At 40.1% G+C, this 24,180-nt stretch overlaps 1 protein-coding gene across 1 annotated transcript in view; it reads right to left on the bottom strand.

Moving 5' to 3' along the window:
- Positions 1-24,180, bottom strand: part of LOC146990018 (neural-cadherin) — a 325,636-nt gene that overhangs the window by 58,659 nt on the left and 242,797 nt on the right. The window contains exons 28-32 of the mRNA XM_085767491.1: positions 20,513-20,640; positions 17,117-17,244; positions 16,348-16,471; positions 9,759-9,939; positions 6,513-6,679 (exon numbers count right to left, since the gene is read on the bottom strand). Coding sequence (XP_085623617.1) covers positions 6,513-6,679; positions 9,759-9,939; positions 16,348-16,471; positions 17,117-17,244; positions 20,513-20,640 — 728 coding nt within the window. The remainder of the gene's footprint in view (positions 1-6,512; positions 6,680-9,758; positions 9,940-16,347; positions 16,472-17,116; positions 17,245-20,512; positions 20,641-24,180) is intronic.

The following is a 24,180-nucleotide window of genomic DNA, read 5'->3' as shown; positions in this document are numbered from 1 at the left end:
TTGTATGTGTTTCTGCAAAATACTACACACATTTTCACTCTGCTGCATACATTTATTGTACGGTTACGTTTATTGGCTGTTTACTGGTAACAGAGCAAGGTCTGAAAATATGTTTCTCACTGCGAGGATATTAAATCCAAACACTTGAAGGTTCTATGTTCATCTGTGCAGACAAGAAGAATTAAGTATAAACACCATGGGAACATGCAGGTGTTATGACACTCAAGAAGGGAGCATAGTCTGTCTCCTAGAGATGAACACCTTTATTTTGTGCAAAATCTGAATCATTCCTAAAATAACAATAACAGCAGTTTGTGAAGATACTGGTGGAATCAGGTACGAAAGTATCTATAGCCACGGTAAAACAGTTTTGTAAAAACATAACCTGAAAGGCTGCTCAGCAGGAGAAGCTGCACTTTACAAAACAGAAGTTTCCAAGAGGTAAAATTAGGGATATACTGGAGCAACATCTCAAGACATCAGCCAGGAAGTTAAAGCTGCAATAAGGCAATGACCCTAAGCATTATACCAAAGTTGTGAAAAAAAAAATCACTTAAGGACAATCCTTGTAACATGCTGGGTATGCAAAGACAGAAACACTAGAAAAAATATATTTCTCTCTACCATTTTCATATCCGTTGCCATTTCATACTCTTGAAATTAAACAGTTATCTAACTAACCAGAGACAGGTAGTGTTCATTAGTTTGAATGTATTTTGTAGTTGTTCTGTATGCCAACTTCTGAACCAGCCAGTCTCTCATCTGAGGGCAATAATAATTATCTTGTAATGAAACTGTTGAATAATAATCTCTTTATAGTGTCTAATGACAATCTTCATTTTGCCAGAAACTTCAGTTAACACTACAGACAGAGGGAACTTTTGATTAGACTCAGACCCGAGGCCCAAATCCAGACGATACTGGAGCTTATGAGAGATAATTCAACATGAGTCGTTTGTGTTACTGTTACTAAATTAATTCTCTAACTTCCTTTGTCTGAAAGGTAAAATACATGGGGTCAGTCTGTCTCTTACCTTTTGAACTTTATCATGATCTAATGACTACAGTCAATAATGTTCCCTTCATTCCAGGAGAGACATACATTCAGTCATGTATAGTGTGACTGCAACCATCCATCTTTTAAACATTTCAGTTAAGAGATTCCCTCTATTTCAGAGAGCCATAGTGTTTTGATCTGATTTAATAGCGTTGGCCTGTGGAGCTGAGAGAGCACCAGGCTTATGGTTGAATGATGAAAATGGTACCAGCGGTTGTATCCTATTCACCTGATTTAGTGTCCACATCTGTCAGGGAGCACACAGTGGGAGCTTGAAATGTGCCCTGCAATGGCTGGAATAACAGCTTGAAATGGGAACCGTGGTCACAGAGCATGACAGTAGCTGAGAGGAAAAGGGATACCAACACTGTAGTTTTATTGCTCATGTGATTAGTTAAAGTTACAATCTATAGCATTTGACCTGACCTATGTGATACACATAGTTGAGTTGTGTATTTATACTATCCAAAATGCGCCCATCATTTTAGAATATCGAGAATACAGTAACAGTGGGAGTCACTTTTAAATGACATAATTTCCTCTATGCCCATGTGTCAGCATTGTGATTGCCTGAAGAGGCTCAGAACTGACTTTTAAGCCACATTTTTATACACTTTTTAAACTTTGGGCATTTTTAAATATCTATTTTATTTCTAGTCACTGGATGTTCGGATTTGAAGTAATTAGAGAAGTACAATTACCACCTCATGGCAGTATGTCTCAGCAGGAAATATGGTTACAGCCTCCCAGTCCTGAGTTACAGTGATTCTGCAGAACATAACAATATCACAGTCAAGTCAAAATTAGTGTGTGAATTTGTGACCTCAAACTTGGACTACCCGAGTCTAACTAGTTGATCTTTGAGTCCAAGTGAACTTTTCTTTCATATCTGAAAAAATTCCCCCAAGGCATTGTGAGACTGAGACATCATGTTCATAAGAACAGACAGATGTGTGTGGACAACCTGAAAACATAACTCCAGCTCTGGCTGTCATAGACACAGAAAAGCTACCAGTCCCTTTTCTTTCTTAATGTAAAATTTCTTTATCCAGTGTTTCCACTCGTTTTCTTCCTCTGTTCATTTGTAATGGAGAGGATGCCTCTAATTCAGAAAATTCAGCTCCATGCAGGTAAAAACCCCCTGAATAACTGACACTGAGGGATCCAACACAAACGAGGCTCACGACAGTGGTGATGAAGACAACTCCCCTGAATCCCCAAACCCAATTTTTTTGGTATCATTTCTACTGAGAGACCCCGAGCAGCAGAAGTTTCATAATGTGCATTTAATGATCAGTAAAAGTAGCTTGAATTCAATATATGAGGAAACCAAATGAATTAAAGCAGAAGTAAGCGATCCGGTCGTTTTGGCTAACTTTCTGTCAGCCGATGGAGTTAGCAGCCCCCGCCCTCGTCCCTACGTCACCACATTCACGCGCATCCCTTGGCTGCACACACAGAGAGGGCCGCCCCTTTATGCCATTCTCTCTCCTCATTGGATAAAGGTTGTAGGATACAAGGAAAGTTTTCTCCTCGGCTTACAGCAGAGCAGAGTGACTGACAGACCTGTGTTTCGGACCAAACACTCTTGCTGTTGGAAGATATAACTATTTAAGACTTACATTAACACAAATATTCCACTTACTTCTGCTTTAATCTCAGCTTTCATTGGTGCTGTACAAAATGTGGGAGAGAACACTATTGTCATTTTAATTCAGCTCAGTTCACTTTAATAGAATAGCTAAGCTGGTGGGATCTGACTCAGGTACAGAGTGAACAGTACAGTGAAGTCCCATCAATGACAAGAATCACCAGCTCCGCAATCACTTCAGATATCACAGTACACACAGCACAGCAGGAGCCGAGGAGTCCGCATACCAGTTTGTCCTGGAGGGCATGTGATTTATAGTATAGTGCCTCCCTGAGGGTAACAGCTGGAACAGGAGGTGAGTAGGGCAACTGGGACTTGGATTGATTTTCTGTGCCCTTTTCAGTTTTTGGAATAGGAATTTTATTGATGGAAGTGAGGTGCCAGTTTTTTATAGTTTTGCCATGTAGTTGTTGTGTACCAGACTGTTCACAGTGTGAAAACATGCTCGATAGCATTAATGGGTAGGAGAATACAGGTTGTGAGTCACAGATAATAGTACAAAATAGAAATCATATAATAATATTGACAGTGTGCACCGTTTTAAACAGTACATTTAGGTTTTGAAAAACCTTCACAATGCTCTTGCAACAGTTGGTTAAAACCAGTTACAAATAGCAACCGCATGATGTAAGTACAAAGAGCAGACAAATTAAAACCTCCCAGTCATAGATTCTACTGGGAGATATTTTTTAGTAATTTGGTCACGCTCCAAGATATTGGTAGCTGTGAAGTTTGGCTGAGCCCTGGTGGCAGTTAAAACCATAGAACATGTTGTTTCACATCATTTTCAAGCTCATCAAACCATTCAGTGAACCCCTGCCCCCCGGTGGGAAGCAATTTGCATATGCGTCTCCATTTATTTATGTAGAATTATTTTTTTTCCTGCTCATTCAGATTTTTTACATTTATTGTCCATTCTGCAATGATGGACAGAAATGTAACGCCCACAATGTTCTCAAAATATGAGCAGTTTTAGTTATGTAATACTTAATTTTCCAGTTATTTTGCTGTGCAGTCTCAATAATGTGTTCCCCTCTGCACACTTCTTTTTCTAAAATTGCAGTTCAAAATCCCAGAAATACTCTGTTACCTTGACATGCAGAGCTCAGCTTGTGGAGTAAGCAGCAGCGTCTACAGAAAGAGGAGGTGATTCCATAGAAACACAAATACTCAGTCAGCTATCTTTCTGCTGCGTAATTTGTTTAGTATTGTCATTACTTTTGACAGACATTATTCTATTCTATTCATTATTATAATGTAAACATATTCAACAAAAACATGATTGTAATTTCAATGCAAATACAGTTGATGTGTCTTGTGAGAAAACTGCACGGTGGTCTACTACTAAAGAAACCAGTCGGGCTGCAGTTTGTATGACTAATGTTTCCACGTCAGGAAGAAAACCTCTTCATTCTGAGTGACTGATGCTTCACCCAAATGTTTTGGAATAAATGAAATCTCATTTATAGCCTCTATAAAATCTTGACACAACTTTACAGAGGCCACTTTGGGCCAGCCTACAGTGAGGAGGCAAATATTCACCAATGAGGAACAATGTAGCCACATAAGCCGAACTGAATGACATCAAAGCAACGGTACAACTCCTCCACTAAATACTCCTGCACAACAGGATCTTGATCTGATCCTACTGTATATACGACTCCACTCAACAGGTGAGTGGGCTGCCAGTTGCAATTGAAAGCTGTGAAAGTTACAGTGTGAACCTTTGACTTCATTATTTTGGAGCATATACTAATTCAGATGAACTTCTCTACTATGAACTGCTCTAATCTTCAACAGCAATTCGAACAATTTAAAGTGCATGTGAAATCACTCTTGAGCTTACATCCACACAGACGAACATCCGCTGTTTCCTATAAATCAACATTTAAACAAAGCAAATTTAAAAACCAACTACTTGTAGTCCAAGAGGAAAACACAAGCTTGGAACAAAGAAAGTGCCACATCTTTATATAACCATGTTGTTTGCAATGCAAGTCACACACAAACAGCAGAAACAAAAAGCTCTTCACATTGCGAGTTAGCAGCCAGCCAAGAGTAACGCATACTAATTCCTTCCTCTGATTAAAAGCAAACAGCAGTATAACAATAAAAAAACATAATCCCAGAAGGCAACATGGTTATATTTCTATCAAAGAGCATTGCAGGGTTCCCAGTGTTTCACTCAGTGGGGGGGGCTGTACTTCATAAGATTATACACATTTTCGTGCTATGAGTACCGGGGAATAAATGCACCATTTATGGTGGATAAATGATGTGAACCCCGCTCCCCATGTGGCTGTGCTGAGGGAGCAGTGTGACATTTAAGAGGCAACGTAGGAAAGGACAGGACAGGAGAGACAGATGGATAGCGGACGGAGATCAGAGGTTGTAGTATAACCGCAGCTCTGGTATGGATAATCATCATCATTTTAGACACTGATGTTTGATCAATACCTGTGGTCACAGCATGCAGCGGGACACAGCAAAAGGAAAGGACTGGGAGGGTACTGCACAACTCCAAAATAGAGGGTAATTGGGAAATAAACAGATATTAGAGAGCAACTCAAGAGTGAGCAAAGTATCTGATAAAAAAAAGATTAAAAAAAAAAAAGATTAGGAGCTTTCTGGACAAATATCCAAATAATGCTGTAAATTTATTCATCCCTGTCAGTGTTTTCACTCTCAATCTACATCATGTCTGGGTCATAAATTAAGACGACTGGCTGCATTAATAGATTATTTTGTTAGATAAAGTTGCTGTCACACCATCACAAATGAATTGCCAGAGCCCTGCAATATGCAAGCAACACTGACCACACAATTAAATGAACAGTTCATCATTTCACTAAATAAACTGATTTGCTCTCATGTCTGCGCAGTGAATGAACAGCAGACGTATCCACAACATAGGCTACAGTAGCACTGTCAGGCATCAAATTGATGTTGCCTGTAAGATAACAAAAATTGACCTGTTGTATCAGCTAATTAAGCCGACTAATTAATGTCTACACTGTTACCATTGCACAGTCTGAAACATAAAAAAAATGTTTATGGTTTTATAGTGCTATCACTGCTGCTATTTGGCATCATGACAACTACACCCAGGAGAGAGAGCTTACACTCGCTACAAGCTCTGATGTCTATGATGTGCAAAGGAGTGGTCGTCCTACTCCTGCAAGCTAGCTTAACCCGTTATCAAGTAAGAAGCGACATTGAAAGAATAAGAAATAATAATAACGAACAAACAAAAAAAGCTCTTCTAATATCCTCCAATAATGGTCCAAGGTTGAAATTCTGAATTTCCTGGTATCTAAACGTGTGCCCTATAAAGGGTTTAAGTCTGTTTTTAGAATGGAAGCTTGTTAGCCTAGCTATCATGTTGATTGCAGAGGGGCAGGCGGCTAGAAATGCTAATGGTGGACTAGCTTCCTTAGCTAGCATAATTGGCTTTCAAATGTCAGACAACCGCTACACATGTACAAATCACTGCTTGCATTTCCCTTCAGTGTTCAACTGTTCCTTCAACCATGTTGTATTACAAGAACATTTTAGGGAAATATCACCAGCTTGTCCAACATGGCAGCAACAGTGAAGTCAGATATTTTAAGAGCAGTTTAAGATGGAAGAAAATGATTGACGTTGCTTTTCAGCATGGAAGGGGAGAGAGGATTTGTTCCCACACGGCGTTAATGTAAGAAAATCGCAGACTTACTCTGAAGAAATTTGAAAAAAAAAGTACAGACAGGCTTTCATGTAGTCTTCCATCACAGTCTACCCACATACTTGCTCACACAGCTTTACCTCTAGTCGCAGGTATTCGCTCTGCTCCTTGGAGATCAGATTGAGGATGGTGCTGCTGTGTTTGCGGGTTCGGATGAGGACTTGAACCCAGGTCTTCCGGGCCGGCAGTGGGGATGCCAACTGGTAGTGCACGTGACTGTGGCCATCAAAGGAATACTCTGGGACCTCTGGTGTTGGTTGACACACACACACACACACACACACACATAGAGGGATCAGTCTTTGCTATTTGATTGAGAATAAACACAATTAAAGTTTTAAAAGCAAAACATCACATTTTATCCATTTAAAAAATGCTTCTCTTAGGAGAAAAGGAAGTGACCTTAAGTAACCTCAGCTAAATCAGACTCTTCAATCGCCCTGTACGCAGAGAGAAAATACACATGATGTGAGTGTGTGTGTGTGGTTTAGTTTGATAGCTTGAGTTACACTCAGTTCTTCTTTGTTAGACCCATGTTCCCTGAAGTGATTTTTTTTTTTTTTTGCATGCTCGGCAGATGAAACCAAGCACACCTAAAATGTTTTCAAAGCACTCTTCCATCTCACAGCATACTCAAGTTGAATCTTCTTCTGTCTATTGTTTCCACACTTCTTCCCTCTTCGTGTCTTAACAGAGTAACTATGACAAAGCAGGGAGGTTCCTGAAATCCTGCTGGAGGACTGTGTCATTGCGTGTCTCACTGCCTGTCTGCTGTGTTTCTGAAGGCCACAAAGCTATTTGTGTGGATATACAAATCCCACTAACAATATCACTTTTACACCAAACAACACACCTTATTCAGGACACAGTCTTGCAGAAGTGCCTGCTTGACTTTCTGAAGATGCTGAAGTAGATCTGTTGTATGTGCTCTTTCTGTCTGAAAAACATCTGTCCAAAACTACTGCATCCTCTATTCTATAGAATTTAGCTACACCAGTAAAGTCTTCCTCATAATACCAGAAAACAAAGTGAGTATGTTCACACTGATGGATGTGTTACTGCCTGAAATGTCACATGCTTTTAATGCATGTTGGGCCTGCCAGCGGGTCAGTGGGTTTAAAATCAGAAATCAACAGTATAATATACTTAAAGTTAAAATATCTTCAGGCACAATATGAATATATGGTGAGTTGAAAAAGACACAAGGGGAGCTTTTTTTTAGGTTTAGTTTTTATGGTTTTGTTATTGGAATTGTCTGTGACTTTGTAAAGAAGAGAAGACAGAAAGAAAGGAATGTCCACAGCCTGATTTGAAGGCAGAACTTCGGATCATGGTCTCAATACCTACCAGGAAGAGACAATAAAAGTGTCTTTTTCTTTTCCTTTACTTTTATGTTATGTTCTTCAGACTGTGTTTTTTCGAGGTTCTGAATATAACCACAGAAATGGTCACTAAGAATACGCTCTGCTTTCTCTTTTTCCAAAGAGAGGACTCATCATCCATGAGCCTCTACTTGGTCACTGACTCCAGACTTTGTTGCTTTCTCATAGATATGAATCAGTTCATGAATATGCAAAGTGATTAATTAACATCCCTTCATTCATTTATTCATTAACTCACTCACTTAATTACTCATTGAAAAAATGTGTGTTTGGAGGCTTAGAAATGAATCACTTAGCACAGAAATCACTGTGGACGCAGTACTACATTTCACAACATTTCATTTTGATTTGATTCAGGGATCAGTGATTGATATGAGACAATATCATCTGCTGATTTAACAGACTCACTTCCATTCATATCAAATCGCAAAAAGCTAAAATATCATCAACCAGACATTTAAATGAAAAACATTTATCTAAAAAAATAAAACAAAAATAGGCCTCCTTTCTACTATAAGGTGTCACATTCTGATTTACAATTTACAATTTTCACTTTCTACAAAATTAAACTGAAAGACGATTGAATATCTATTCGAAGCAGGATTTTACTGCAAACCTTATTCCTATTTAGAGTCTCAAACATTATTACAATACTTTAAGAACTTAATAATTAGCTTCACATGTCTTTGCAAATGAAAAATATGAAATTGCTGCAGATAGTTGTGCCTCAGCTTGCAGGGGGATTTGAGAATATAGGTGCATCTTGACATGTATCAACTGATCTGTGTTTTCATTTTGGATTCATGCTATTCACTCAATGATCGTTGTTGCACTTGCACCCCTACTGAAGAATATAACTGTTTATGAACTTTTTACTAATTGAAAAATAATAGTTTGAAAGTTGAGCTAATATTGATTTTATGACCTCTGCACATATACAAAGGCACATGCGAGTGAGTCCAGTCAGGGAGCATCACCATGCAGGACAAAACGGGAACCAGATGAGACTATAAAGTTGAGCAGAGGTTGCTGCTTTCAGCAAAAAGCATTACTGTAGCTGCAATCTTCAATCAGGAGCACATGCACAGTGAATGGTGCAGGATCAGGGCAATGATCATTAAAGATCTCATCTCAGTCCAACAATCATCTCTTCTGACGGGAAACCATGAGGCCAACATAAAGAGGGAGCTGCTTTAACTTGGGCCATAAGGATCTTTATTACGGGCACTGCCAAGGGCTTGCATACTGCTCTCTGGGTAGAGCAAGAATTACTCAGCATAATGAAGAATCCTCTAAGGGAAAGGCGAGTGCTTGACCTATATATGCTATAATTTTCAAATAGAACACATCCCACCCGCGAAAAGGATGTCACGAAGCAAAAAGCAATGTATGATGGCGAGCATGTACACAGCAGTGGGTGCTAATAGAAGTAGTTAACCCTGTTTGGTAAGAGCCTCCCGAGCTTTATTCTCTGACTATTTATGTCACATGTTCACAAAACTGCAGTTTCTCACCCTTAATCTCCACATTAATACTGACAATAAATTTCTGTCAGGTAGATTTAACGTGGCCTTGAAGACTGAAACTTAACAGAGTTAAAGAAAAAAAAAGCTGTCGCTGCTGCACATCCCTGAGGCTGGTAGAGAAAACAGCCTGCAACATGTTAGTGCGACTCGTTTAACCCTCTGTAATCCTCTCATGAGACTGGCTGGTGGTGCTACGTAGCTGAAACTATAAGATAGAAAGGTCATTTGCACCAGTGACGGTGTGCTAATTTTATGTCTGTTAATTATATGGTCTGTAAATTTCCATATTCAAATTACAAAAATTAACTTACAGTTTAATTTTTATGATCTTTCCAGAACACATGGATGACTTTGTTGTGGATGTTATCACATTTGGTGTGTTCTCTTAATGCATATGTTCATAGTAACTCTGGCTCACCCTCTTCACACTGGTGTCCTGTGTATCCCGGCACGCACTGGCAGCTGAAGGAGCCCCACTCGCCGTGGCAGCGACCCCGGTGGCCGCAGGACGGATAGCCCATGTTGACACAGCTGCTATCGGTGGTCAGGCAGCCCGGAGAGCTGGACTGCGAATCAGCCGGGGAGCCCAAATCATACAGCTGAGTTGAGAAGATAGAGGAGAGGAGAGGAGAAGAGGAGAACATAAAGAAAATACAAAGAGAATGGGGAAAAAAAAGAAGACAGAGTACAGAATTAAAGATAAGATAAGATATTCCTTTATTACTCCTATGAAGAGGAGCTTTTCAGTGTTGCAGCGGCAGATATTAATAAAAAGAATAAGGGCACTAAACAATAAATACAAAGCAATAACATGTTTGTAAAAGTGATGTACAGTCTAGTTGTGACATTATATACAGATAAGTGATGGCATTATGTACAGAGAAGTGGTTAATTATCAACAGATATAATATTGGTGCTGAATGTACACTACTGTACATTGAGTGCAGTAGTCAGACTGTCGGATAAAAAGAGAGAAAAAGAGTAGTAAAAACTGCAGAGAGGTGAGACAAGAAGATGGGAAGAAAGAGACGTAGCCAATAAGTATTATCCTGGGGAGGACAGAGGACATACAGGGTTAAGCAGCCGGAGGGTGGGTCAGAGTGAGAAAAGAAGATGAATTCAAACAAACATAGAAAATGAAAGAAATGAAGATGTAAAAAAAAATCTAATGTGTAAGGACAAGAGCTCAGGGTACAATGTGGCCTTCTTTTCCAGTCTCATCTCTGTCTCTGGACCAGTTTCCACACAGACAAACAGCATGGTTGACCGAACACAAAGCTGAAAGGACAGGGGAACCTTGGACGGCTACATGTGTGTTCCTTCACAAAAGCGTGCTATCAAAGACATTAATATGTTCAATGTACTCACACTTTATGAGTACTGCTGCTGCTGTGCGAGCATGCGTAAAAGCAGGGGGGTCGTAAAAACTGACAGTGTAGCCACAGCGCCAGGGAGCAGCTGATTGGCTCTGACCTCCATCAGAGCGCTGTCTTATTGGTTGCTGACCTTTAAAAGCTAGGGCTTCTTGTGCTCGCTGGGTTTGGTCGCTGATTGCAAACATGGACATTAGCAATCAATGACTGACAGACACATTGGAGTGTCTGCAATTGATTTCTCTGTGCGTCTGTCACTGAGGTGCAATATGTGTGTGTGTGTGTGTGTGTGTGTGAGACTACTTGCACTTGGACTAATATATGGCTTGAATGCAAAAATACACCTGCTCCTGCTTAAATTACAAATCGTGGCTTCAGCTGAGAGGAGTGTCACACCCCCACACAGAGACGCTGTAGGCTGTCCTATTTGCCAAGATTAATTTCAGGTATCGAGTATAAAAATGTCTCAGCCCACAGGAAGAGAAAAACAAATTCGAGACCAAGATACAATGGTGAGGGTGCTGTGTGCAGTGAGCCAGGTTCGACTAAAAATGGCTGAACCTCGTGGCTCTGTCTGGACTCAAAGGAAGTGATATGACGCAGAAATGAAGTTTATTGCCAGACTGAGACAGCACAAAATGTGAATGTTAAGCAATGACAAGTTAAATGAAAACTGGCAAAGCACACTAAGCCACCAGAATGGCTTCAGTGACTCTTGACATGGCCACAAGTTTGCAGTCATTCCAGTTCTCCCTCATGTAATAAAGGGGCTAAAAAAGTTTGGGTTCATGCAACAAAACTATTTGACTGAAAGGTGCTATTCATGCAATTAGAGACCAGACATGCCCGAATCTGCATTTGATGACATTTCCGTTTGATACGTGATACCAGTAACCTATAAAGCTTGCTACATTGGTGTAGATATTGCCTCAAATCAAATCAAATCAAATCAAATTCATGACCCATTTGACAATCTCAAATGTTGCAGGCCCACATGAAAAGCCCATAACAATACAGAGTCAGACAATAACAATAATGGCCTCTCAGACCACTTGGACACTTAACTGTGAGCAGAGGAAGCTCATTTTTTCTTTTTTTGTTTGATGCTGCCAGTCTCTTCACTCTTTCCCTTCACCTCATTCTTTTGTTATTCAGCCCTCCATTTTGGTATAATCTCTTTTTTTTTCATCTCTTAGTGCACAGTCAGACTGAGATAGCAGACAGAAACAGTGAAAGCTGTATATAATTTCATATTTTGTGCTGTTTTGCAACTGATCAAAAAACACATAAAAAATAAACAAACAAAAAAAGTAAAAAAACAATAAAACCAATTGGGATATAATATGCAGTTCAATTTGACTCCTGAATGTAAGATAATGCATTGTTTACTGAATAACAGTAGAGTGCAGGGAGACATTTTTTTCCTCCAACACTGTCTGAATGAAAACACATTTTTTGGTCCAAAATGTTCTATAACTTTTGTTACAAGTCGAACTTTTTGCTGAGAAAAAAAAAAGAGTTAGTCCAACCCCTGTAACTGCAAACCTTGTCGCTTAAAAATGAAGTGACAGTTGTGTCAAAACCACAGAAAAACTTAAAGCAGTAATGTTAGACTGAGAGCTGAGGGGAGAAAGACAAGCAGAATAATGAGTGGACAAGGATGGAGAGAGTTGAAAACAGACAATGGCGACTGACAGCCAGAGGGGAGAGACCCAACTCCAGAATAGAAACACAATTATAAAATTCCTGTTTCTTTTCTTTTGGGCAGAGCCCCGTGTTCCCTTCTGCACCAAATCCTGCCTGTTTAGTCTCTTCTTTATTGACATGCTCTATCTCTGTGGCTCAAAAACGGGAATGCAAATGTAAAAAAACCAGACACAGATGTCCAGAGACTACACGCACATACACACTGTACATATAGACACACTTACAGCAGGCACAGCCACAAACATAATCACAAGTTCAAGAAACCTAAAATGTACTCACAGACACACACAGGGAAGTCAAATGCATCTATCGATGTCAAGTAATTTTACCACGTCACATGCACTTTACACCTCGAATGAAACAAATCAGGTTACTATGGTAACAAATGTGACACATAAGCACATTCTGTTAGAATAAAACAACAACAGTGTCAGAGGAAATAAAAATAAAATAAAAAATACACAACGCCGGAACACGTCCATCACCATTATTAATCATCAGTATGCCTACTGCTGCTTGCTCTGTGGAGATTTATTATCTGCATGTCCGCCCACACGCATCATGCAGATTTCTTATTAGCACACAACATTTGTGCAGCCTCCCGCTATGTCTCGAGCTAAGGTACACCACATCAACGACCAGCTCTTAGCACGGCAGCAGCAGAAACTTGTATCCTTTATAGCCCCACTCTTGAGATTTAACATCTTAATAGAGCTTTAAAAGCCTACTGAATGAATACAGATAAATTGTGTTTATGGAGGTAACAAGATTACATTTCTAAACCCCCAGAGGCCCCTGTGGCTCCTTACATGCAACAGATGTCGTTTTTTTTTTTTTTTTTAGATATTTGGATTTTTTGATTTCTAATTTGGATGTACATGCATACAGCTGCACTGACAGTGTTTAGGTTTTAAATACAGATCATTCATTCATTTTATCTCAATGAACATGTTACTGTAACTAAACAAGGAAGTCAAATGGTCTCATTGAATAATAATACTGATACTGGCCTGAAATGTCTATTAAGTTAACCAGTATCAGCAAGCCCATGTCGTTAGGCTCCTATCATTGACTTGTGTCTTTTGTTTTGAGAGGCTGGTAGTGCTTATGAGTTAGCAGGCTGCAGTACAGTATTAATGTATGAGCAGTTGCTGGACTGAGTGAGTCTTTGCATGTTTGTCTCATTAGCGTTTGCTGAGAACTGCTGATCCGACTATTCCCAGATTTGTTTCCTTTCAGGCTGTCGTCTGTTGCTGGAGCTAACCACTGATGACTCAGGGTAACCACCAAATAACCTACAGCCAGAGAGCCTTCACTTTCCTTCTTAACAGTTTACTTATTGAGTGATCATGAGCCAAACACAACTGCCAATCACACTTTGAACATCAAGTCTGAAAACATACCATATAATATAATTTTTTTTCTTTTTTGCTGTCATGATTCTTAAAGCTATATAGTGTGTAACTTCTGTCGACCCCAAGAGGAATTCTACATTATTACAAGAACCCAACCAGCACTTCCAGGTCCTAAATCCACACCAAAAGGTAGTTCATACATAGCAAGTACCGGCAGGTGAAGGGTAATCGGCTGCCGTTGGTGAATGTGGGTGTGGCAAAGACTGCGGTCACATACACGAATAACAGTGGCGATTGGTGAATATTCCGTTAAGACTGTAAACACAGCAGTTCCTCACCCTATGTTAAGAGAGTCTCCACAGTCTGATGTGATCCATGTTGTAGACGACGAAGTGAATGTTTGCTTGCATGAGTGTAGAGGCACTGTTAGCTTGTGTGGATTAGCACATAGCCCGGCGTAGACACAGCCTGGCTTGGGTGATCCGTTGCACCGCATCTGGTAGCGCCTCAACAGTGGTGCACCAGGTGCAACCTCAATCTTTCCTGGTCCTTCACAGTGTAGAAACCCAGACTCACTCAGGTGTTTGTCATAATAGTATCTGTTGGTGGCACTGTGGCACATTCACACACTTTCCATCTTTTTAACTTTTAAGACCTACCAGTCGTCCACTAACACACAAAAGCACTGCATTTTCACTGAGAGAAGCCGCAGCAAACATCAGGCACGCTGTAACGTTACATTACACACAAATAAGAGCAACACATCCTAGATCCTAGTCATATCTGTAAAGTGACAACCATGTCTGCCATCAGTCTGATTTCTGCTTTCAAGGCTCTGCACCAAGGAAAAACATCAATTCAAATGTCTTCTACGTAGTGCTGTCAAACGATTAAAATTTTCGATCGCGATTAATCGCAAAATTTCCTGAGTTAATCGCAATTAATCACATCTTTTTCTTTTTTGGTTGAAATAACAGCAATATGAATGGAAAGCATAAGAAACATCCAGATCTGGATCTAGATGTGCTTTCTTATGCTTTCCTTTCATGGTATTTAAAAATCAGCTGTCAGAGAGAGAGCAGCCTCGTTTGGAGTTAAGAAGAACAAGTTCTCTAGTGTAGGAACATGAGGAGGAAAAACATATGCAGGTTTTCTGTAATATTAGATAAAAATAACAATATGATAAAAATGATTATTTATAAACACCTTTATTGTGTAGTTTAAACCTCAAGTAACTTTACATATATGGAAATTATCTAAGTGACATAAAGTCATGAAATTGATCTCAGCTGATGAAATGTGAGTTCTAGTGAATTTCTATCTATTTATTTTGTAATATCTCTAAGGGATTGCTGTTGTTTACAATTTGAATATATAGTATACAATAAGTGTTACTAAGCTTTAAATAAAGTCTGGATAGTCAGGATCACACATCTAACAACACTGAATAACAGCACAGCATTTTTCAAGATCCCCCTGTTGAACATTTAACGAACGAGCTTCACCGAAAGAGTCCAGCAGATCTGCTCCCACGGTAACAGCAGTAGCTCATTTCTTCTATCCAATTTGAAGTTGTCACTGTAGCAGTGTTCAATGCAGCTGCAAACGCAACTGTGGCAAAAACAACCTGTCAAAGTTTCTGTTGCCTCCCACGAAAGTGTCATAAAAGATGAGAATCACTGCTCTCCTCCAAAAGTGCAATGATCAGATTGGATGTACGTCTGCAGAGCCCATTTCAAATGCAATCTGAGGGTGAGACACTTTTACTGCCAGCAAGTAATATCACTTCTAAAAGAGTCATAAGTAAAATATTGCATATTTGAGTAGTGAGCAAAGAATCTTTAAAATATCTAATTTCTAATGTGCTTGGTCATTCTCCTGTTGGATTTTTCGATTATCAGTAAAACCACTCTTGCCTGGTCTGTGGGAATTCAGTCTGAAATAACCCTGACATTTCCGTCTAAATAACAGTCATGTCCAGGAAAACTCAATAGTTTTAGACTTGCAGTGGAAAAAATTTTGCACTTAGTTACAGGTTTATTTGATGCCAAACTTTATTTGATGCAGCGGAAAATAAAATTTTAATAAAAATTTCAAGCTTTCGAAGGTAGCTGGTTCACAAAAGGCTCTCATACCTGAGGCCTGTGTTCATACAGAGATGATATGGGTTTTGTTGGGGCTGGGCTGGGATTGTCATGGTCGAGCATGGAGCTCTTCTTTTTTTTTTTTTTTACCTCCAGCAGAGCAGCAGAGGGTTACTTGAAAGTCATGACTTAGGAGTCAGATTGGGCAAGAGTGGAAAGGTACATATTCCATTTCACCCTTGGAGTGCACATATGTAGCATTTGGAGATGCTTTGAGGTTTCAGTTAAAAGCATGAAAAACATCACTCGCGTTGCACAAGGCTGCTGTGAATGTTGAAACCTCTTATTAATCCATTTATCAGCTAGAGTGCAGGTGTGAGTTTGAGTTTACTTGCATCTTGGTGTGCTAATGGTTGTCTGGTTGTGTGTGTGTGTGTGTGTGTGTGTGTGTGTGTGTGTGTGTGTGTGTGTGTGTGTGTGTGTGTCACCTTGCTGTCCACAATGAGGTTGCGGATGCAGCCAGTGAAATGTTTGTGCTGAAGCTGAGGGTAGATGTATGGGATGTCCTCGTTGACACCGCCAAGCTGCAGAACCTGGCTCATGTTCAGGTGTCTGAAACACATGAAGACATAAACACAAACATATGCAAACAGGCACCGCTGACTCATAGTGCAATTACCACATTCAGTTCCATAACACTGTCATTTTAATTGGACAGTCTAAATGGATTGGAAATTCAAGGCAAGTGCTGATACATTTATGCACTGAATATTATTTCAGCACAAAACCAGTGACAATGTTTTAACCTTAGCTTAATACAACTTACTGTTATCACCTGTTCAAGATTAAACAAAGAAAATCAAATGCACTAAAGGAAGCTACATAGAGCTCTCTGAGTGCAGAGAATACAAAAATATTGATAAATGCAGCTTGAAGACAAAGACATTGATTCCATCTGAAGGTAAAAAGAATCCGTATTCCACTTAAGTTTCATCTTGTTTCACTTAAGAACATTAAAAGGAGAAGGATAAAAATCTAAAGATATTTCACTGTATACGTGGCATCATATTGTATCCTATGTGTGAACACTCACACTTCCTGTAAAGACTGGAAAATCAAACTTTTTTCCTGTGGCCCCAATTAAATTCATATTGAGTAACACTCAGGAGTATTCGTCAACATATCCCCACACAGAAAGTCACAGCTGTCCCTCAAAGACAGAAGTGTGTAAGTGTGCGCTCAGGTGTCTGTGTGTACCTGTCAGTGTTGGGTGTTACGCCCATCACTTCACAGGAGGAGTGGTCCTCGGTGGTCAACCAGCTGCCCAGACCCTCCATTTCCATCACTGCAGCTCCTGAACACCGATCCAGGGTGAAACGCACCTCCTGCAGAGAAAGCAAAATCACATGCTATACATAACTAATGGTGTCAGACCGAGTGTGTATGAATAAAGTTCCCTTATTATCACCCTTACAATGAAATGTCTCTCTTGTTACTCTTTTACCCTTGTTAGTATGGTGGTGTCTGCCTCTCTGACACGCATTTTGTTCATTAATGCTCATTACTTTGCTGCTGCTTGTTATGTCTCCTCTTGATGTGACAAATGCTTGAGCAGGTCATGGTTAAGAGGAAGCCGTGAAAACATAATAAGCTGCTACTGCTTAACTCTCTTGAAAGATTGTTCTGCAGATGCAACTGTATAAAGCAAGGTGAGAGAGTGAGAAACAAGTCAAAAGTCCCATTAATGTTAAAGGGAAAAGGAAAAGGTCAGTCACAAATGTTCATCTTAACATTTTCTAATGTTTGACAAGCAGCTCAACATCATACTTCACTTGGTGCCAAAACTGTCACTGGATTAATCACAATTAACTGTCAGAGTGGATTGTGGTTGAAAGAGCAGACGTTTTGGTTGCAATGCGTATTGACTTAAACCATCAACCACAATGAGTTTCAAACTTTATACCTCAGATAATGCTCGCCATGATTAATACACATTTTGTGTCATATGTAAGAGATGCTGTGTGAAATTGGCCCTCAATCTCTCCGAATGTTTTCAGTTCATTTGTCCAGGTTGACCCAAGTTGGATTAACCAGATTCTGCACAAACTTGTCATTAATTGCCTCTTCCAACCTGACAACCACCACCTGTTTTTAAGAACAATCAATTATAAGAATAGTGATCAACCCCAAATTACTATAAGACTCCACACAATCTTTTAAAATCTAGTTACAAAAATGTGTCCCAAGGAAAAAAACACAAGAAATATAAATACACCTGCAAATGACATGTCATCAGAGCTAAACTGTACTTCTGGTTTGACAGGAAGATAGTGTTAAGAGGAGATGTCAGTAAAGGGAGATGGGTGAGATAATACCACAGTCGTGCTAATGCCAATGCTTCCCTATGACGAATGATCCAACATTTCTTTCTCTGCTCTATTATTTCTACCAGTCTTTTGTCGTATGCTGCCCTGCACAGTTTACGCTAAAACACTTTTAATGGTGGAAATCTTGGCTGATGAATCACACAGTAAAATCTCCACAGCTCTGTCCTTGCTCCTTTTGATCTCATGCCGTCACACAACCAGGTTAGATAAGCCGACTATTCAGGACAAGTGAATAGATTCACATGTGATTTGGAATAATACCATTGTGCCGCAGCATAATCCCTGTTGTAATAATACAATTCTCAATGCATTCTTGTATTCAAGTGACTTTTGGGTAATGCCTTTGTAAGTCTCCACATGTATTGATTCGGCAGGTCTCATTCTCTGTCCCTGGCAATGTTCTCATATTCATGCATGTGTCAATGTGAAGCTAAACCTGATGCTGCTTCTTTTTTTTATTCACAGGAAGGAAATTTAACAAATAATGTCAGAGACTACCTGTTACTGAACAGAGCAGTTTGGTAAAGGGCACAAATTACACTTACACACAAACACACACTTTAGTGGGAGTCTAGAGGCAAGGCAAGGTTCCTGATTGCAGGTCTTTCTTAAAATGGTATGCCTCCACTTTAGCTAGTGTAAGTACTGTTTATTTGAAGGAGGGTGATATAAGGGTGATATTGAGCAAGCAGCTACACGAGACACATATAATTGACCTTAGTGTAATTATTCACTTTTAGCTTTTAATTAAATTGGCTTCTAAATGTAGTGAAAAATGAAAATGCTTTGATTTATGCAGAATTCTGACAAAAATCTGACTCAGTTGTGATTTTACAGCAGCGGCCGTCACTCATGTTGCGTTATCCCCATAACAAGTCCGAGCTGCTTCAGAGTGAGACTGTAAGGCCTGAAGATTTCAGGCTTGGTTGTATCAAAGACTCTAAAAATAGGATCGCTGACAGACTTCTTGATATTTAAGAGGGATGGAAGCTATACAGCGGTGGTTACGTGCAAGTCCTTAGAGGTGAAGAGCTCTGGGCGCTCCTCGGAGAAATGAAGATTAGCTTAATTTTGCTCTAATTTAATTCGCAAGAAATGATCCTGGAGAGAAAATGTCAAAGGAGGGCCATTGCAATCATTCGTCTCACTCTCACCACCATTACCTCCCTTTGTATTGTACAGTGCAGAGAGTTCTGCACCGCTAAATTACATCTTAACATCTTCCCCATTTGGATCCTTTGGAAATAATCATGTCAAGTAGAATTGCACAGGGCCAAATGAGTGATATTTGGAGTTCATGGGAGGGAATAGTTTTTTGGGAGGCCTGGCCGTGTGGTTGTGTTAGTTGTTCATCATGACTTAATATGTCTGTTTTGTTTGCTGTTTGGCAAACAACTATTACTCCAGTGTTGCAGAGGTTTTGTTTTGTTCTTATATAACTTGTCCAGAACGTCCTGATCAAGCGTGTTCCCCCGCCACCAGTATTCACAAGTGATGCAACAGGCAGATTTTATTTTGGTCTATCTACTCATATCAGCTCCAGTTCAGAGTGGCGCTCTGAGAATCGTGCACAAAACATGGCCAAACATAAGTAGTGTTTTTGTAAATGTGCAAATACCAGGACATGAGCGCTCCAAGTGCCCAGTTGTACAAAGTCTTATTTCACTAACATAATGCGAACTGCAGGAGCAACTTCATGCTGGCAAATGATTAATGGAGGTAAATACTCTGTATGTGTAAACACCAGCAAAGGTGCAGTTTAGCTCCACAACTGCACTGTGTTAGTGGCTTATTGGCTTTTCTTTTGCCTCGTACACAAACACATTTGGTATTGAAGTCCTTTGCTTTATGATATTAGTTTCAACATGGCTACAGCATGGTGTGGAGCTGAGGGTAGCTGAACTCTTCTCAGGGGAAGTTCATAGATAATGACTAGTGTAAAAGAAAGTAGTTTAATATTTCAACATTTCTTTTCTTGCCTCAGGAAATGGCATGTCGTAGCTTACATGGTGCAGCAAGATGAATATGCGTTTTAATATGCACTTAACAGTTGTACAGTTGTTTGTTATCTTATGTAAAAGTATGGGTCCAAAGAAGATTTGAATACAGGAAAACATTCTTGTTTATCATGATGAAAGTGTGAAACGGAAAGAAAAAACAATCCCCATTTGTCTCCCTCAAGTGTTGCAAAGTGTGAATCTACTTGAAGCGTATTTATTAAGTGGTGACAAATGGTGTATGGTGTTAAATGGGTGAAATGTCCCACCTTGCTGTTGCTGCGGACATCCAGCCGATGCCAGCGCCTGTCTGCCACGTTCACGTTGCCTGGCAACTGAAGCACCACTGTGCCAGAGCCGTGGTTGATTTTCAAGGTGGGGGTCCCATCTATCAGCTCTAGATGAAGAGAGAAGGGAGAAAAGTAGGAAGGGTTGGTGAGTGGTGAGATTACTTTCTTTGAAATCAGAAACCGAGTTTTAAGAGCTGCTGCCAATGGTTTGGTTTATTGACATCCTACATTAGGTGCTCGTGTTCAAGTCTCTACAACAGCATTGAAACCACTGAGTGATGTGTGCCAAGGAATTAAGTGCATAAAGTGGCATATTTTATGGAGCACACAGTGGCAGTGGTAAACTGCTAATATTGTCTCTGTGTATTAACATTAATGAGGATTACTGCACAGAGACTGTTGTGATGGGCTTTTTTTCCCAGACAAAAGTTATTACATTCTATTTTCTGACTTACTCAAATATGAAATTAAAAGTTAATGAAGTGGTTAAGACTGCTTGTGTGCACATGTAAGGAATTATGGAAACGCATGTCTGCCAGCCAGTATTGGCAATCCATCATCATGCATGCCGAGCCTCAAAGGTTCACACAGACACATAACGGTGAACACTAAGCGTCTTATTGTTTCTGCTCATACAGCTGTGGCTACCCTGACTTCTTACTTCATGCAACAGTAGGCTCTATTTAGAGACTGCATTACAACTTTCAAAATGTCAATATCTGGGCTTTATTAAACCTGATCTCCCTTTTCACTCATATAATGGTTATCCACATTCTCCCAGGCCTATTTTTTAAGGTCAAAAAGAAAAAAAGAAAATACATTTTATTTTTTATTTTCCAGCTGTTGGTCTCATTGCCAAATGTATGTCTTGCCACAGTCAGCAGAAAGCTTGATTTATGCCGCCCGTCCAGGGTTTGAGTTTTTACATTACACCCTTTCATTAGTCCACAGTCTGTGGCAGTGAGGAAAGTAAACTTCTGAAAAAGCCAAATTTACATTCAAATCATGAAACATGAAAAATACTACTGTGACTGACTTCACAGAAAATATGTTGTAATTATGATTATTTGAAGTTACGGCTTGTGTGAAGACTGTTGTATGTCTCTGTTGGTTCTATTTAATTAAAAATAAAAATAGGTCATCACAGTTCATGTCCAATAGCTTGTTGGTCCCATTTTTCCCCACTGCCACCCACACAGTTACTTTTCCCACACCGCCCACTGCATAATTAGGAACTCAGTTTCCACTGAAGTGTTTAATCCATGTTTCATTTTGAGAATTCCCATTTGGTCCTTGTTAACGCCTTGTCCGGCATACTGAGGTAATTACAGTAAATATCAACGTCATGATTTAGCAATGAAAACTGGAAACAAAATGCCAATGTGTGTTTTGTTAACTTTTAACTTTGCCTTTATTTATAAAACTGCAAGTTCTTGTCCTACAGTGTAGATATGCCGGGACACATTCAAAGCCATTGTAAATACCAGTTGGATGCAACTAAAAAGGGTTACCTGGAGGCATCCTAACCATTATGCCCAAACGTCCTCAACAAGTTCCTTTTTGATGCAAATGAGCAGTGCCTCAACTTCAACCTCCCTCCGGATGTCAGAGCTCTTCACCCTCCTGATCTCTGCAGCAGAGCCCTGTCATGCTCTGGAGGAAACTCATTTCAATCACTTGTTTTTGCAATCTCATTATTTCCTTCACAACCCAACTCATGACCACAGGTCAGGGTCGGAGTGAAGATTGGCTCAATTTTGTGCTCAAGCTCAACTCCCAGTTCACCACCAACAGTTCAGCACTCGCTCGTGGCCAAGACCCCAAGATAAACTCTTGGCCTGAGGAGACTCAAACACATAGAGACTGAAAACACCTTTTTTTCCCCCAGGAAACGTTGCTGCCATTGTGACTGACCATGGATGAATGGACAGTGTGACTGCATTACATCAGTAAGCACATTTAAATCCAGGTTAAAACATTTCTCTTTTCATGTGCTTATAGCTGAGCTCTTTTAAAGAACTTTAAACTTTAGCCCAATCCCATTTCACCCCTTGGCCCTACCACTTACCCCTACCCCTCCGTTTTGCGCGTTCACGTGTAGGGGTAGGGGTGTCCCAATTCCGTAAGGACAGAGGGGTAGGGGGAAGTGGTAGGGCTACATACCCCTCCAAACGGAGATTTTTCAGAGGCACACTCCAAACGGAGGGGTATGAAAAGTTTCCCAGAATGCATCTTGCGGCAGCCGGCAGCGGTGGCTGTAAAACGAAAAGTTGTTTTATTTCTTGCTGTAGCGCTGTTATTACGTCACTTTCTTAAGTTTTAATATTTTTTCTTGCGAGAAAGTAACTGTTTAGGTCCCAAATGTGCGGTTAGTTTATCCAAATGACGGCTGGTTAGAAGTTTGCTCCGACGATTTTTCGGAGAAGTGAAGCTCCAGGAGGAGCGGCTCCTCACAGAGGCAGCAGCCGGTCTGCAGAGCTGCTCCGCCGGCCAAATTACGTCCTCGTCCCGGTCCCGCCGGGAGAGAAGGCGGTCGTTAATTAACTTATCCGCGGGTTTTTAGAGGTTTACCACCAGCATGTTACATTCTTTTTAGCATTTAAATGTTGCTCTCATTGATGAAATCTGACAATTGTGGCAGTAGCATTAGTTTATTTGAATGAAAAGTGAAGCTCATGTGTGTATCAGACAGAGGAGCAGGCAGCGCTGCCTCTGGGCTCTGTGTACAGAAATCACCACATTTACATCAGTAAATAAATGTTTTACAATGAACCGATCAGTCTGCATTAAGTTTTATCTTATTTTATTAAGTTATATGGTACACGCTATTTGATTTCTGGCAAAAGCTCGCCGCATCAGCTTACGTAAAAGCCAGTGACACTACGTGATGACGTATGTGACTGTTGAAGGGGTGTCCCAATTCGGAGGGGTTGACTTTCTACCCCTACCCCTTGTAGCTCCGTTTCAAGGGGCGAGGGGCAAGGGGTAGGGGAAGGGGTAGGGGTAAAAAAGAGAAATGGGATTGGGCCTTAATCTATTTTCTTTTATTCTACTTTTTATTCTTCTTTGCTCCTGCTTTTAACTCTGTGTTTTTATTTTTATGCTGTTTTTGCTGTTCTTTTTAAATGTTTTGTCTTTATGTAAAGCACATTGAGTTGCCTTGGTATGAAATGCGCTATATACTGTAAATAAAGATGCCTTGCCTTGCCACAGTATCACTGTTTCTGAATGTCAGTTTTATTGTAAATGTTGTAAAGCACTATGCGTCCAGAATGAAACTTTCCTCTTGCATAGAGGAGTGCTACAATTATCCAACACCACCTCCAACAACTGCACAATTAATGAGAGGATCCAGATAAATACTAACAATCTGCTCCACGCTGTGTCTAGCAACACCCTGCAGCTCTGCTAAAGCCTCTGCACACCAAAGCCTCTTTGGGCTTATTGCTTTAGTTTGAGTCAGTAGAAGTTGGAAGTCAAAAGGAGGCTGACAAAGATCAAATTCTCTTCTTACTGCTCCTCAATCTGCCGTGTGTCTGTCTTCAGCTGAGCTTTCGTCATCCCTCTCGCTGCATCTCTCGCAATGTCAATCTGTCTATCAACATGCTTTCATCTCCTGTCTTTCTTTTACCTCCTGCCTTGCTTCA

This window comes from Trachurus japonicus, chromosome 3 (genome assembly GCF_045865225.1).
Source record: "Trachurus japonicus isolate A0001 chromosome 3, Traja_1.0".
NCBI lineage: Eukaryota > Metazoa > Chordata > Actinopteri > Carangiformes > Carangidae > Trachurus > Trachurus japonicus.
The sequence above is the reverse complement of the archived record's forward strand: the minus strand, read 5'-3'. Positions and strand labels throughout refer to the sequence as shown.